The 17,117-nt window shown below is 34.7% G+C and overlaps 1 protein-coding gene across 1 annotated transcript in view; it reads left to right on the top strand.

The window, feature by feature from the left end:
- PDHX (pyruvate dehydrogenase complex component X) overlaps window positions 1-17,117 on the top strand; it is a 42,506-nt gene that overhangs the window by 18,126 nt on the left and 7,263 nt on the right. Inside the window, exons 3-8 of the mRNA XM_008146807.3 lie at window positions 1,581-1,681; window positions 9,832-10,031; window positions 10,316-10,414; window positions 11,939-12,113; window positions 14,394-14,541; window positions 16,514-16,572. Coding sequence (XP_008145029.2) covers window positions 1,581-1,681; window positions 9,832-10,031; window positions 10,316-10,414; window positions 11,939-12,113; window positions 14,394-14,541; window positions 16,514-16,572 — 782 coding nt within the window. The remainder of the gene's footprint in view (window positions 1-1,580; window positions 1,682-9,831; window positions 10,032-10,315; window positions 10,415-11,938; window positions 12,114-14,393; window positions 14,542-16,513; window positions 16,573-17,117) is intronic.

Below are 17,117 nucleotides of genomic sequence, written 5' to 3'. Positions count from 1 at the left end.
AGCTAGAGCAAGATAGAGAATGTTTCCAACAAGCTGCAAGGCTCCCTGTGCCCCCTCCCAGTATATACACCATAGTTGGCATATTCTAAACTCATTCCGAACACTTTCATTTTGAGGGTACATGTCTCTTCATTTCTGAGAAATTCTCAGTAGTTATCTTTTCATGTATTGTATTGCTTCTCCACCATTTCCTCCAGTCTCTTCCCTTGGAACTCCATTAAACAAACATTGCAACCTCAATCTATGTCTAATGCCTCTTTTCTACTTTTTATCTTCTTGTCTGCCTACGTTAAGTTCCAGGTAGTTTCTTAATGCTATAATTGACCGATTCACTTCACTCTGTTCATCTAGAATACACCCCATTGATTGTTTCTTTTTATTTCACTGACTATATTTTTCATTTCCAAGATTTCTAATTAGTTTTTTCATTCTACCTGATATTATTTTATTTCTGTACATTATTATTTTTTCTATCTCTTGTTTTTGTGATGGGTCTTTTTTTTTTTTTCATTTATATTTCTGAACATCCTCAAGATACTTATTTTAAAATCTTTGGCGGTCTCACTAAATGAATTGCATCTGAAATGAGTTTCTGTTCCTAGTAGTGATTTTATGTTTTTTCTTTCTTAGCATTAAATTTCTTCATATGTTTTGGAACTTTGTTTTGCAATTTACTTTTGAGTGGAAGGTTTTGTGTTTTAATGTCTTCCTACCTGTCCCCTACTCTTCCCTTCCTCCACCCTCCAATCAGGGATTTTGCTATTAATACTAGAGATACTAGCTGGTGTAGTAGTGGAGCCCGAAGGTGGCTTGGCTCTGTTCCTGGTATTGAGGCAGTGCTTTTGTTCACCCACCTTCCTAGACCCATAGTTCTTAAAGCCACAGTCCTAGTCGGCAGGCGATGATCGCCTCTGTTATCAGCCTCCGGTTATTATGAGGAGAGGAACCCTGACCCAGTCCTAGCTTTAAGTTGAGAGTCTGATTTGAGCCCCCTGGCTTCATGAGGCCACTTTTAGTTCCCTTTACTCTAAGAGCAACTACTACACTTTACCCCCCAATCTGCTTTTAGATCTAGAAACCAGCCAGTCAGGTCCTGCTCAACATTTTTGAGTTTCCCTAGTGTTTCTGTTGCACAGAAATGTTTCTTATTTGACCTCATTGTATCTGTGATTATCTCTCTTTTTGCTTAATATGCTTTACTCATTTATGCTCTGTAGTGCCAACAGGTTTTCTGAACTCAACCTACATTGTTAACCTAGAAGTGCTATTAATTGTAACACTTTTCTCTTCATGGAATAATAGTCAAAGTATACTATAAAGGAAGGAATGTGGGGTCTGGAATTGATTTGTTCAGAGGAGGATGTGCATTCATTGCTATTCGCTGTATCTTCGTATATACTCTTACACAAATGCAAACACTCATACATACATGATGAGAATTACTTGTAATTCCACAGCCTAGAAACAAATACTGATATTTTGGTACTTATTATTCATGTTTTACAAACATATACACACACCAACTCACATACTAAAATTTGTATTTTAAAAAACAAAACAAACCCAGTCTTGTTTTGTAGGTGAAGCTGTGAGTGCTGGAGATGCCTTATGTGAAATAGAGACCGACAAAGCTGTGGTTACCTTAGATGCAAGTGATGATGGCATTTTGGCCAAAATAGTGGTAAGTTTATTTTGATTGTTTACAACAAATGAAGATTTCTTATATTTTAAATTCAGATATATAAAATATTTTAGTATTAAGGTTTAAGAATAGCCCGTGGTGATCAGACCACAGAGAACTGTTTCAACCTTGGGTTTTCTAGTGAGGTATGAGAAGCATTCTGGCCTGAGGGCTGAGAGAAGGCTATTTGAGATGGAATTTGAAGACAAAGAAAGCAATAGGGTAAAGCTTAGAAATAGCAATTTCGAAGTTTATAGTTGGTAAAATGAAAAAGAAGGAATGTTTTACTCTTATCTCAGGAGAATGATAAATCCTATTTTTATTGCTCCCTGGGATGCTCAAGACTGCAGGTGTATAAAGCTGTTATCTGCTCAGCTCCTTCCTCTAGACAAGACTGTTTTAAGATGTCCTAGGAAGTCTTGTCCATAGATTTCAAAGTCACACTCACTGGCCTAGTTCCATTCCTACTCAATCTCACAATTTAGACATTTTTATAATTTAAAATACATATTTATATAAAAAATGTATGTATAGAATATTTCACATACTTGAATATAATTGAGTTGACAGTCTTTTCTGTTGATAGTATAAGTTCTGTTCCATGAACATTTTTATGGAAAATTTGCTGTGGATCCAGCAAGACCAGTCATTTCCTTTAAATCTAAATCTATATATATAAAAGTCTAATATGCCAAGTGTCCCCTTGGGAGTTCGACTGGGAGACCGGGAGTTCAATTGCTTGCTCTGACATGCGCTGACCACCAGGAAGGCCCCGGCTGGCAGCCAGAAAGCCCTGATCCACCTGATCACCAGCGAGGCCTAGAGACCCTACCTGTTCATGAATTTCATGCACCAGGTCTCTAGTATAAATCTATGCAGTTGTTTAACAAAAACGTTTCTAAAAGATTTTCTAAAAGAAAGGATTTGTTGAGCCAAATGCTAGCCAGAAACAGAACCAGGTCCTACAGCAGAAAGTCTGAACCCACAGCAGCAGTGCTGGATGAAGACATGACAGCTGTCCTGGAGTTGAAGGACAAACAGTTTGGGGAAGAAGATATACATTGTTTTGAAAGAATTTGCATTGGCTATAGATAAAGGGGGTGGGGGTGGTCAAGAAGCACTAGTTCTGAGCTAAATACATAGTCCCTAAGGAAGAAGTGTTTGTTCCTGTGGATTGGTTGTGGGTCACAGTCCAGAAAGTTCTAGCGGAAGCAAGAAGCGGAGGCACTGGTGGTGGGCTACTTGGCTATTTTCTTTAAATAATCCCAGAAATAGTCACCTTGAAGTTAAATCAGTTTCTGTGCACACTCAGGAATGTAAGCAGTCTTTTGTTGGTTTTTCCTGGCAGTAACCTCTCCTGTCTCTTCTTTCCACTCTCAGGCCTGCTGTAATTTAATTTAGGACACTAGAATTTTCTCCTTGTCAGAGTCATTTTGAGAGCTCTTCTCTGGGCAATCTCTACTTTATAACTAATATAAAATATGAGCTACATCCTGGATACTCTAGTGGCTTCACTAGAAGTTGAAGTTGGGACAGCCCTTCAAACAAAATGTCTAGCAATATAAGAGAGGTTTCTTAAACAACAGAAGAAGCCATTGTAGCCATTAAAATTTGTTTCTAAAAACAAATGTGATTTCCTTACATATTATACATTAATAAATAATCAAAAATTTTTGGAAAAATGGTTTTTAAATATGTGTTGACATTGATTACAATCTTGTGGACTACAAGGAAAACCATAAGTATAGAAAAGAATAAAATGTTATAAAAATGTTGTGTGTTTGACTTTGGGGAGTGGAACCAAGCGATCTTCCTTCCCCATTTTTGCTATATTGTCTAAATTTTATGTAATAAGCATATTATTTTTTAAATGGAATATTAGAGTTTATGTGAAAAGTAAGTAAATTAAAATGCTTAACCCTTTGCACTCGCTTGCTTTTTTCTCGATTCCTTTATTCTAATGCTAACCGTGTCGAGTCACACTCGACATCCGAGTGCAAAAGGTTAAAGCCTGACAAGGTAGGGTTACTATAATGGTGCATGTTTGTTTCTTATCTTCTAGAACATCTAATAGACAGTAGGTGTAGCAACTAAAATGCAGGCTCTGGGTCACACTGCTGCCTGATTCATATAGCTAATGAGTTGTGCCAATTATTCATGACATAATGATTGGCAAATTCTTTGACTTCTCTCTGCCTTTTCTTCATAATAAAGTGGAGCTAATAATACCTACATCATGGGATACTAGTGGAGATTAAGTGAGAAAAGGTGTATGTACTCATCACAAGACCTGTCGCCCACCAAGTGCCGAAAATGTTGTTATTCCCATCAATATTATAATTACTAGCATTCACTCAGCTCTCGGTGTCCATTAGATCCCATGCTCTCTGCACATTGGTCCAATAAATTGTAATGTTTGTTTGTGACTAGACGATAAGTATCCATTCATACCTCTCTAGTTTGATTTGTACAGATAAGCTGTACATCTATTAGTAGCAGTCCCTTGTACATGTGATTTTAATTCCAAAACTCCAGTTCATTTCTGCTTTGAGCATGGATATAATATCTTCTTTTGTATATTCTATCCACAGACCAAACTTTGAAATGTTATACTCTAATTAGATGGAGATCTTTACACAGTTTTCATTTGTGTTTCTTACTTTTTTGTTCCTTTCCCCTTTTCCTAGTTGCTTATATTTTATCTTTTATAATCTAATTTGACAAACTTCCTTTACTTGTCATCTACAATATTAATAGTCATGTAAAACACATTGTTGAAAATGCTTCCTTGGAGGAAATATGAACAGAAGGCTAAAATTTCTTTACCTTTACAACTAAATATAAATATATAATGTAGCAGCTAAGATTGTAGGCTTGAAAATATAAATATTCGTATAAAAATGGCTTTTTGACTAATTTATGCAAAGGATTTGAAAACGAAAAAGGTTGTTTGAATTCCCATATGTAATAAACCCCGCTAATTTTATCCTGTGTGCTTTTGGCAAGCTGTGTTCCTAGCCCTAGATTGTCTGGATTGTTTGGCTGTGAAAGTCTCCCAGAATTGATAGCATTTTCCAGTTAGCTGCTTAGCAGTGCATTTCACATTGCTAACAATGCCCCAGGTCAGGAGCGCCTGTTCATCTGGCTCCCTAATGCTCTGGAAAGCAATGGGGGATATGATTGATAGCAGCTTTAGTGGCACAAACAGCTATTTTCTTGCTAAAGAAAAGATTGTATATTTTAGGGCTTTATTATTTCGCATGCTTTTTTAATAGAAATAGGAGTATATTAATGTACAATATATACACTTTTATGAGGGAAAATAGTGAAAAAATGAGGTGGTATTTGCTGGTTTGTCTGTTCTTTTGTTGTTTTGTTTTTGTCTTTTAGTCTTTCACCCCAATCTATTCCCAAACCCCCAATCCCACATAAGCAAGTGACACTTTTATTTTCATTGTGGAATAATTCTCATGTTAGCATAAATAATAAAATGATTTTTATAGGAATACATAAAAGAGATTTTACTTTCAGAATCAAAGAATTGGGTAATTGAGCTCATTAAAGCCAAGAGATGACATAAAGCTCTAGTTTTTAAGCTTTCCTACATTTTTTATTTTGTTATTCATAGGGATTTATTTCCATAGTCTTTGAGGGGTTTTTGCATCCCCCTAATTTTATTATTTTCTTTGTATTTACTCTTACAATATTTGCATCTGAATTTCATTTTAAATATAAAACAATATTTATTGCACTTCACCTAGCACCAGAAAAAAAAGCTTAAAAGCTCTTAATAATCTTAATAAAGAATATTTGCTGTTAGTGTAGATAATTTTATGGTTTATTTTCAATTTAGTTCGGTTAATGGGAAAGTTAAATGCTTATTTAGTCACTAGTAAAATGTTGAGCATAAAACCTTAAATTATTATACACACATTAGTTCTTAAAGCTTATACTTATTATTCAGCAAACTGGACTGCAGGTGTTTTAAATAATAAATTATTAAAAAGAATATTAGGATGACATGTTTAGAGAGTTTATTAGAGATTGTCTTCAGTTTCTTAGCTGTATCTCACTCTAATACTATATCAATGGTGTTTTATAAAAAAATTTTTTCAATTCAAAGCTCAGAGCAAACTCTATTAAATGGAAGATATTCTGAGTTCTAATGTTTTTCCAATTGAAATGGGTAAATGGCATTGGAATGGTAAATAAGTTAGTGTTCCCCAAGAATTAAAAGTGAAATCAATTATAATCCTCTTTATATCTTCTCTTTTAAGCATGTTTTTAAAAATGGTAACACTGCCTGAGTTGCTATATGATTGTTTTGATATGTGTATGCAGTTCACAGATTTGGTACTGATCCTTTTAAATGCTATCTCTCCTGTCAGACAGTGTTTGAATCCTGGCCCAATACCTGATAGCCTTGTGATCTTGAGTACTTAACATTGTTCTGCCTCAGTTTCCTCATCTGTACATGGGAATAATGATAGCACTTAACCTTATAAGATTATTAGGAGAATTAAGTGAGTTAATCCTGTGCTAGAACAGAGCCTGGCACTTGAATGCCAGACAAACCATTATCCAGAGACACGATGAGGCTCCCTTCTGCCCCTCTGCAGTTACCTTGTCTTGTCCTTGATTTGTTTTCAGCCTCAGTGTTTCTTAGTTATCTTCCTTTTAAACCCAAGTTCGTTGGCATATAAGTCAATCTGTATATATTAAAGAATAAAAACAACTGAAAGCTGTATAATGGTTCATATGGAAAATCTTTACTAAGTTTTCAAACCAATTAGGCCAGTCAGGTTACTTAGCTCATCTCCACTAACCACTGTGCATGCTCCTCGGTACTCACTGAGCGGTTCTGAATGAAGTGTTCTACTTTTAAACAGGAAAATGTTTAAATAATTGTTTAACTTACTGATTATTTTTTAATATCAGAATCAAAACACTGTATTTACTGGAACTTAAATGGAATGAACCCCCTTACACAGTTTCCCTGTTAGAAATACTGCTGAAGTTATTGTGTCTCTTGACTTCACCTCCTGTCCTTTGGTACATGGATGAGGGTAGGTGGCTGTTCTGAGCACATTTGCAGGTGATTTATGGCAGCCTACAGAGATGTCTCTGGTAAAGAGGCCCTTAACTAAGGGTTCATGGCTTGGGACAGAATTCAGCCCCTGAGTATTGTGGATAAATAGCTTGTCAAAAGCCTTACCACCTTTGTTTCATATGCTGCTCTTCACTCTTCAGTTCTTCCAGCCTCTGCCAAGGGACACTCCTCTGAAGTCCAGTCTTTATCCATGTTGAGTATTTTTTTTTTGTTTTAAAAATCAGTAACTAGCCCTAGCTGGTTTTGCTCAGTGGATAGAGCATTGACCTGAAGACTGAAGGGTCCCGAGTTCAATTCCAGTCAAGGGCAATGCCCCAGTTGTGGGCTCAATACCCAGTTTGAGGCATGTAGGAGGCAGCTGATCAATGATTCTCTCTCATCATTGATGTTTCTATCTCTGTCCCTCTCCCTTCCTCTCTGAAATCAATAAAAATATATTTTAAAAATAATAATAAAATAAAAAACTTGAAAATACCAATACCATAGTAGTAATAATAATAACATCTCATATAGTTATGTAGTGGTTACTAGATGTCTGGCACTGTTTTGTGTCTTATATCAAACTCATTTATTCCTCATGACAACTCTGAGTAGCTACTATTATTATTTCCGTTACAAATGAAGAAACAGTCATGGTGAGACAATTTTCTACGGTCACCAAACTAGCAAGTAGCAGAGCCAGTATGAAAACTGAGCAAGTCTCTAAAAGGCTGGAAGGGAAGGCTTATACATTAAATGACAGATTCCAGATCCAATATTTCAGTATGAATCAGCAGTTTTATCAGGGCTAACTATAAAAATCCTACACTTCACATTAAGAGATCAGTGGCACAAGAGTAGGAGAGAATTTTATCCAGTAAGCAGGTTCCTGGAAAAAGAACTGGCTGAGTGAAGTGTCCTGGAACTGCCAACGCTCTGGGGGAGTGGAGCCGTCCCAGTGCTAACCCGGAGGGAGCAGTAACAAAGGCCACCTTGTTTGGTCTCTAAACACTTTGGAAAGAGCATTATTTACTCTTCTTTTTCCGAATCTATGCCAATTTTAAACATTTGCCAACTACAACATAAGCACACTAGTCTACAGGAAGCTAATACACTTCTAAAAGTCCTCTTATTTCTCAGGGAATAATGATCTGAACTTCACGTAGTGATTTCAATGACTTTAAATGGAACTCTAATAGATATTATTCTAACTTCTGTTATATATTCAAGTTGTGTGGTAGCATACACTTGTCCGGTATATTTGGGTATCATGCTTCATGTGTCATTCTTTTAATGGGAAGAAAAAATGTGAGTAGTTAAAAATAAATGTATTTGATTTTTAAATATGATAAATGTTGAAATGATACTAAATACTTACTGCTTACTTGTGAAGGTATCAATTGGTAGGGTATATATGGGAACCATTTATATGATTTATAAATAAAACAGATGTGGTGTCAGTTTTAGATTTAATATCATGTCTGATTCAGATGTTAGAAATTTATTGATATTTTTCTAATACAACTTTCCTATTTATTAAAAAATTATTTGCATTGGAGTATTGTCCTTTGTACTTGGATATTGATCCTATTTCTGGTTCAGTTTTGATAGGAATTAACACCAAGTGGACTTTATATCACTTAGTGCTTTTTTTCTATCAAGTTTTAAAGATTATTAGTCATTTTACTTTGTGATTCTTAGTTAGCAATTCATAAGCAAATAATTAGACATTTTTAGAAGACGCAAAAAATAACCTAATAATAATCTTAACTCATCTTTTGATGTAGTAAGGACAAATGAGCAGTCCAAAACTGTTCAGTATGTGACAAAGAACTAAAAAAAAATGTTCTTGGGTTTCTTAGTATTTTTCCACAGCTTGCAGTTCCTTAAACGTTCTTACTGAGTTTTAAATACCCATTTCTTATATATATTTTGCCTTATCAAAGCATTGTTCTGTTTCTTCTCCATCAGTAATTAGTAAATTAGAAAGTTTCCTTACTCCCGGGACTTATGCCCTATTCTTTAAGGAATAGTGCACATAGTAATCAGCATAAAAATTAGAATCTCAGAAATGTCAGCCTCATTCTGGGAGTTATGCTTTTACTTATAATTACTATATTAGTGAACGTCCTGCAGCCTGTCATTCAGTTATTCATTAAATTACATCGGAAATGAACCTTACTTATAGTAATTGAAAGGGAATAATAGAAAATGTTAAAGGAATGACATTTTCTTCTGTTACTGAACTTACAAAATACTGTCATTTGAAGGTTCTCTAGGGACTTTTTAAAAATAAGAGTTTTTAAAAATAAATTAATGCTACTGAAGCATTTAAAATATATTTATTTCAAGCTTTATCTTCAATCTTACACTTTTAATTGGCATTGTCTTTGAAAATGTGTTTGATTAGTTGAGACACCACCATGTTTCTGATGTACTTATAAAAAGTTCATGCAGTTTTATTTCTCAGGTTTGTAAATAGATATGTAGAAAAAGGTGGGAACTACACTTAACCAGAGTTGTTAACCAATTCTATCTATACAGTGAGATGTTCTTTTTCCTAGATTAAGCTTACTGAAAATATTTTTCATTGAATTAATTTTAGTAAAATAAACAGGACCTATTGGGGGAATTAATCTCTTATGAGTTCTTAGAATTCCCTAAGCCATTGTATAGAACTCCAAGAAAGACAAATAGTTGAGATACGTAACCACAGTTTTTTGTTTGGGATTTGTACTGATTGACATCAGAAGGGAGATGGTCATAAATATGTCTTATTATTTAAAGGCTATCAGAAAGGGGAGATTCTAGATTTTTCCTTTATTTCAGGAAATAGCATTAGTAACTGGGAGGGGAAAAGTGGTAAAGGAAGGTATTAGTGGGGGAAGGAAGGAAAAGAAGGTCGTGAGTGGGAAGGGGAGGCTGGCTGCCTTGGAAGTAGATGTTAGCTCAAATTAACTGATCTTTCTAACTGGCATAGCAACATCCAACAAAGGAATAAGCTTATTCATGAGGTCATGAGCCTTTCCATCTCTGCAGTTACTTTCTTTTTAAAATATAGGTTGAAGAAGGATCTAAAAATATACGGCTAGGTTCACTAATTGGCTTGCTAGTTGAAGAAGGAGAAGATTGGAAACATGTTGAAATTCCCAAAGATGTAGGTCCTCCAGCAGCCACTGCACAGCCCTCCGTGCCTCGCCCCTCCCCAGGACCACCGATTCCTGTGCCTGTCAGAAAGGAACTCCCACCAGGGACATTGCTGTGAGTGTTGATTTGAATGAACCACGTGAAAAGTAGAAGCTTTCTCCTTGTGAATATTTACTCTTTTTAAAAGAATATTTTGAAATAGTAACTAATTAAATTTGTGTGACAATGTGTTGATAGTAATAGAAACCAGATTAGTACAGATTAACTTATTTGTCTATGGCTGTCTATTTTAGCTTTATGTTTCTGTTTTTTTATCAGAAAAACTGTTGACTTTAGGATATATTTGAATCAAATATGAGTGTGAATTGATCCCACTAATCTTCATGTTTTCTTCTTAGGCTCCGTGTAAGTCCAGCTGCCCGTAATATTCTGGAAAAACACAAACTGGATGCCAGCCAGGGCACAGCCACTGGCCCTCGGGGGATTTTCACCAAAGAGTATGTGTGTGCTTTTCGTAATAACCAATTTCATTACTTATCATGATCATTATTTTCTGAAAGTACTTAAAGAAGAGCTTATTCAAGTTATGATTTAAAAGAAAGTACACTGTTCCTTTGTGTTTTTAATTGCCTTTGTCTGAGTAAAATTGTATGCTATGCAAGGGTTTTCTGAATAATTGCAGCATTACTGAAGAACAATTCTAATTTAGTAACTAAGCGAGCTCCTTGGAAATGGTGATAAATGCAGAAAATTAGAGTTCAGGAGAGTGAAACTTTGTGTTGTTTTACGTTTGTATGAAAAAAATATGCAATCACATTTAAATTTCTAAAACATGGAAATTACTTTTAAAAACAATTTTATTCTTACCTGTTGGGATTTTATTCACTTGTATGACCAATGACCAAAGTAATTTCCAGATACAGTTGGGTCTCTTTTTAGATTGTCTTTTCTATTTTGTCTATATTTTTTTAATACCGCACTCTTGATTCTTCCAAATGAATTTTGAACAATTCGTCTAGCCCCCTGGCAGGGTGTGGCAGGGGAACCATGGTGTTTGTATTGGGATTGTGTCACATTTTAAATTAACTTAGAAAGAACTGGCATCTTTATGATGTTGAGTTTTCCAAGAACACTGATATGTCTTCCCATTTGTTTAAATTTTGTCTTTCAAGAGTGTATTCGAATAGACAGTGCCTCGTCTATTGAAATTTATTCTAATGGGGAAGACAAAGATTAGTCAAATAGGCATATAAAACCTAATATAAGGCTTCTGTAGTTATATGTGCCACATTTCTATTGGCAGTACCATTAAAACTTTTAAATTGAGGTAATGTTTTAAAGCAATATGCTTATTTATAAGAATCAAAGGTTTGACATATTTAGTAATCTTACTATATCCTTTTAAAAAACAAAAATACCTTTATTTTACACAGTAATACAATGGCAAGTTTATTATTAGTCTATTTTTTATTCTGAATGATGTTGTAGGTTAGGTTCATTACATTAGATTGTGCTGATAGCCTGTTGAGCACAATTAACAGTACTGTGATTTTCTGGCCATAAACAAGGTAATTAGCACTAAACAGTGATTTAGTAAATATCCTAATGAAAGTCATAGGCACAATAAACTTCATAATTTCTGAGTGTGAAAATTATTTCACAAGTTTAAAGAATGAGGGTGTGCTTTAATTTATGAATTGCTCATATTCCAAATCACCCTCCTCCCGCCCCCGGAATGAAAAGACTAATTTCCCTTTTTAAAATAACTATCTATACCCAGTATGTTAATAAATTTCTAATTCTTTGGTTTTTGAAACTGTACAAATATTGTACTGATTGGACAAATAATATGAATCAGCAGACAAGATTCATTTGTCTAGCTCAAATAATTCCTTTTGCATTTTAGCCTTGACATGTATATATTTCTGTATCTTCCCTCCACATCTCCCTTCCATTTTTCTAAAGGTCTTATTATAGTTCTTGTTGCTGATCATGATTACCTAATTCCCTCTTATCTCCAGGGATGCTGTCAAGCTTGTCCAGTTGAAAGAGGCGGGCAAAATCACGGAATCCAGACCGACCCCAGCCCCTCCAGTAGCTCCCACTGCACCTTTGCCCGCCCAGGCCCCAGCCCCACCATCTTATCCCCGGCCCATGGTCCCACCGGTGTCAACTCCTGGACAACCTAACGTAGCGGTAATGTCATCTAAGTAGATTTTTATTTTTCAGATTTAAGTGGGAAAGGAAATAAGCACCATTACTGCATGGTTTACAAGTACTTTTTTGCAATCTATTTTAGCAGCAGCTAAAGTGATAACGGCAAAACTCTCCAGGTGCTTTGTTTTGCAGAGCTCCTATCACAAACCTAATTTATTTGTACTGTTCTGACTTCCAAAAGGAACATCAGAATTACGATTCCATTCAAATTTACTACGAGTTCCACAACTTCAGTATGATGTACATGCTCTGTAATCCCGATACTTTCCATGTCTTGTTTAGCTGGTAATTAGTAGCTGACACCGGCTCCCTTTTGTGGACCTGTTGTAATTTTTGACTAAGGAAATTGATAGGCTCACTATGAAGAACAGTCTTTTTGTTTTCAAATTGCTCCATTTTTGCCTCTCTCTTCGTTTCCTGGGTTTCATGTCATTTCTTCCCATCAGAAGAAATGCAGAATAATCAGGTTTATTTAAAATTGAATGGGCACTTAAAATATTAACAGGCAAACAAAGAGACAAACCTTTGCTACTTTTTCTAATGGAGAAATATATTTTAATATAATATTTTAGAAGAATTGAGAATAGTACAAGTTTCATAGGCAACAGATTTTTTTTACTGTACATTAATGACTTCTGACTACATACACAAAAATTTTATGTGTAATCAAATCTTAATTTCTTTAAAAACTAAGTTATTCAAATTAGAAAGATAAACCTCACTTTCAAATTCTTACAGTATATAGAGAGCATTTATTCTGTTTGATTAAGTATTTTGTTAACCTAAAATGTTTAATTCTCTAAGTGAACAATTGTTAAAAAGGAAATCAGCTGTGCTTTCTGCTTCTGTATTATCCTGAAGTGATTGTAACCCAATCCCAGGATGATGTAAAGGACAAGGAAGGAATTAGATGTAATTTAAGGTCCCATGCTTTCGTTAGAAGTTCAAGTAACAGAATGGAAAGGCGTCAGTAAAGTTACGGGAAGATTTTTTTATCTCATTCATACTCCATATTTTGAATTTCTAGGATATAAGGTATTCATGTGATTTTTTTAAAAAAATAACAAACTGAAATAGAAATAATTTGATAGATTATCCAGTATATTAGATTATCTTTTCCTACTTTATGCCATTTTTTAAATATATTTTTATTGCTTTCAGAGTGGAAGGGAGAGGGAGAGAGAGAGAGAGATAGAAACATCAGTGATGAGAGACAATCATTGATTGGCTGCCTCCTGCACGCTCCCTTTTGGAGATTGAGTCCGCAACCCAGGCATGTGCCCCTGACTGGAATTGAATCTGGGACCCTTTTGTCCGTAGGCTGATGTGCTATCTACTGAGCCGAACCAGCTAGGGCTACTTTATGACATTTTTACAAATAAAAATTGCTTTTAGTTGTTTTGTTGATTTATTGGCTGCTTTGAGTATTATTAAGAAACTAGAGGCCCAGTGCACGAAATTCATGCACAGGTAGGATCTGTAGGCCTGGTTGTAGATCAGGGCCAATTGGGGCCTTCTGGCTGCTGGCTGGGGCCTCCCTTCCCTGGCTTGCTGGCTGCCAGCTGGGGCCTTTCTTCATTACGCACTGCCCCTGGTGGTCAGCCACATCATAGCAAGCGCTCGAACTCCCCAGGGGACACTTTGCATATTAGCCTTTTATATAGAGAGATGATGTTTATAACAAAAATTGCTTATAGGTGGTACCTCTGGGGTATGTGTGTGTGTGTGTGTGTTTATACATGTGCATGCACACACACATCCATGAGGAATTATTCATGATTTGTTAGATATTTTAAAATCATCTCAAACATAGTAACATAAGAAGTCCCATTCATAACTGAAACTTGAATTTTTCCACTTTCTTCTACACTCATATACTGTGAAGTTTTTTTCTACAGTTTTATACTCCTTAGGTTTCTTACATTTTTCCTTATACTAAGAATTTTTTTTTAATCTTAGAGAAAGGAAGAGAGAGAGAAGAGAGAGAGAGAGAGAGAGAGAGACTTCGATGTGAGAGAAACATTGATGGGTTGCCTCCTATTCATGCCCTGACCAGGCATTGATTGAGCCCGCCACCTTATGGTGTACAGGAAGACATTCTAACAAACTGGCTAGGGCACTAAGAATTTTTAATAGTACTTTTTCTATATTAATCTTTAATTATTATCAAAAGTAACTGAGACCTACTTTCTGTTAGGAAATTTATTTTTCACCTTTCATTTTTCATGGTTTAATGGACAGATTTCTATTCCTTTGCAGGGCACATTCACTGAAATCCCAGCTAGCAATATTCGAAGAGTTATTGCCAAAAGGCTAACTGAATCTAAAAGTACTGTACCTCATGCATATGCTACTGCTGATTGTGACGTTGGAGCTGTTTTAAAAGTTAGACAAAATCTGGTCAAAGGTTAGTAAAGTTGAATTTACTTAATGCAATAAACATGGTAAGTATCATAAAATCCTTTATTTATAAAATGCACATTGTGTAGCTTTTTATCTCAATTTCATCATCTTGGAATATATTAGTGCTAAAAAAATTGGTTTATTTCTTATAAGAAATAAATTGATTCCATAGTATTGAATAAATCATACTTTTTGATATGATACCCAAATAAAGCTTTCCTTAGCATTTTAGGAAATATAAAATTCAAAACTGGTTTAAGAATGTTTTAGATTATAAATATGTCATATGTATCACTTCTTGATACAAGTTTTAATTTCTTTTTCAAAGTGCATTTTAGGTTGTTAAATTTGTAATGTTTCTCCCAAAAATCAATTAAAGCTAAGGTTGCTGAGACATAAGAATTTTTAGCATAAACTAATGTATCATTTATTTCCAATTTGTATGGCTCTTATTTCATTTTCTTGCCTTATTGCACTGTTGAGGTTCTCTATTGCATGATAAATATAAGTAGTAAAAGCAGATATTCTCACCTCATTCTTGATCTTGGGAGAAAGTATTCAGTCTTTAATATTAGCTGTAGGATTTTATAGATTTCCTTTTTCAGACTGAAATTCACATTTGAGTAGATGATGAATTTTGTCAAATACTTTTTGTGCATCTTTTGAGATAACGTTTCCTTTTCCTGCCTATTAATATGGTGAATTTTATTGCTTTCCAAATGTTGAATCGACCTTATTTATATGAGTGATTACTTGTAATGAGTTAATAAAACTCATTTAATCATTAATTTTTTCATAATTGCTTGATTCCGTTTTCTAAAAATTTGCTAAGAATCTTTACACTTATGTACATTCAGAAATTCTGACCTGTAAGCATTGGAAATCCATTTTTATTTCTATTCCTGAAGGGATTTTAAAGAAACAAAAAAGTTGTATGTTTCTGGAAATCTGAATTAGAAGAGCTATGAATTAAATGAGCAGCTGACAGTTACCATGACAGTTTGGCAGTATTTATGTTTATGATAATTTATCTGCTCTCTTTCTGAAATCTTCAGCATAACTTTGGAATGAGGTCTTGTTCACACAAAATTCCATGATACTATAATAACAGGATTTGTGATTGCTGCCACATATCATTGACTAGATCTTGATCTTCTAGAAGCTCTTGCAATAAAGAATCAAGTGTAGTTTACATTTTCCAACACTTCCATACCCACTGGGGAAAGCAAGAGTATAAATTAAATGCTTTAGTTATAGCAGCTCTGTGAGGAGGGAGAGGACCTCAGCTTTATCTTAAAATCATCATGTGTGCTGGAAGGACATTAATTCAAATGGACTCACCATAAAACTGGACAGAAAACCTCATTTTACTTTCTACACTAGGACCTACACCAACATTGCCTCATCTTTGGCATTTGCTGTATCCTGTTCTGTTAAGTTAAAAAGCAGATCTTATCTAACGCAGTGGTCTAAAATTTTTGTTGTACACCTCATTAGTAAAAATTTGAATATCCCCCAGATACATATTTATTTTATGAAATGACTATGTGTACCACAGTTCTAATATAGTCAGTATATTATAAAGCATATGCAGAAAAAGAACATTTGAAAAGGATGAGAAAAAAATGAATCATCCTGTTTATATACATCATAGAGAGACCATTTGTCTCTTTAGAGACATAAGAGTTGATTTTCTTTAAAAATAAATAAAAAGTTCTTGTGTATTATATCTGAGCAATTTAAAAGAATTATAATCAAGCCCCAGAAATAAACTTTTCATGGTTAATACCATTTATCCAGGACCTCATATAATACAAGTTTTTCTAATCAGTGGAATCTTATTGAATAAGCAAACAAAACCTGTCATGTTTTTTACCATTCCTTGTCAGTGTAGTAGTTTACAAGTTTGAAATCCTAATGGTCAGTGTTAAAGTTTATTATGAACGTTAATTTTAATATGCTTGTTTTTCTTTCAGATGACATTAAAGTGTCAGTAAATGATTTTATCATCAAGGCAGCAGCTGTTACTCTTAAAGTAAGTAGCAAATCCCAATAATTTTGGCTTCTAAAGTAATCTCACATCTTTGGATTTTTATAGATAAATTGAACTCTTATTTTTAAATCAGAAGCACTTTATAATTTTATTGCTAAAATCATTCTATCATTTAATCTTCCTCAGTTTTACAGATGAAGAAACAGAATCAGAAGGGCTTACAACTAATTAATTATAGCAGAATAATGACCATTTATTCAACAAATACGAATTGACCCAGTCTTGTGCTAAATACATCCCAGGCATTAGAAATATGGTGGTGAACAAAAGCCTACATATTTTCTGTTCTCATGGCGCTTATGTTCTAGTTGGAAGAGACAAGCAAATGCTAAATGTCAGACAGTGAAAGTGCTCAGGTGAAATAGAGAGCAAATTCAGGAACAAAATGACTAGGGGTGTTGTTTTCAAAAGCAAGGCCTCTCTAGCAAGGTGGTAATGAGACAAAGCCTGCAAGAAGAGAGGGAGGGAGCCAAGTGGGTATGAGCTAGAAGATGATTCCAGACAGAGGCATGGAGTTTCCCATGTAC

This window comes from Eptesicus fuscus, chromosome 13 (assembly GCF_027574615.1).
Source record: "Eptesicus fuscus isolate TK198812 chromosome 13, DD_ASM_mEF_20220401, whole genome shotgun sequence".
In the NCBI taxonomy this organism is placed as follows: Eukaryota; Metazoa; Chordata; class Mammalia; order Chiroptera; family Vespertilionidae; genus Eptesicus; species Eptesicus fuscus.
Note: the sequence above shows the minus strand (reverse complement) of the source record. Positions and strands in the feature narration are given on the sequence as shown.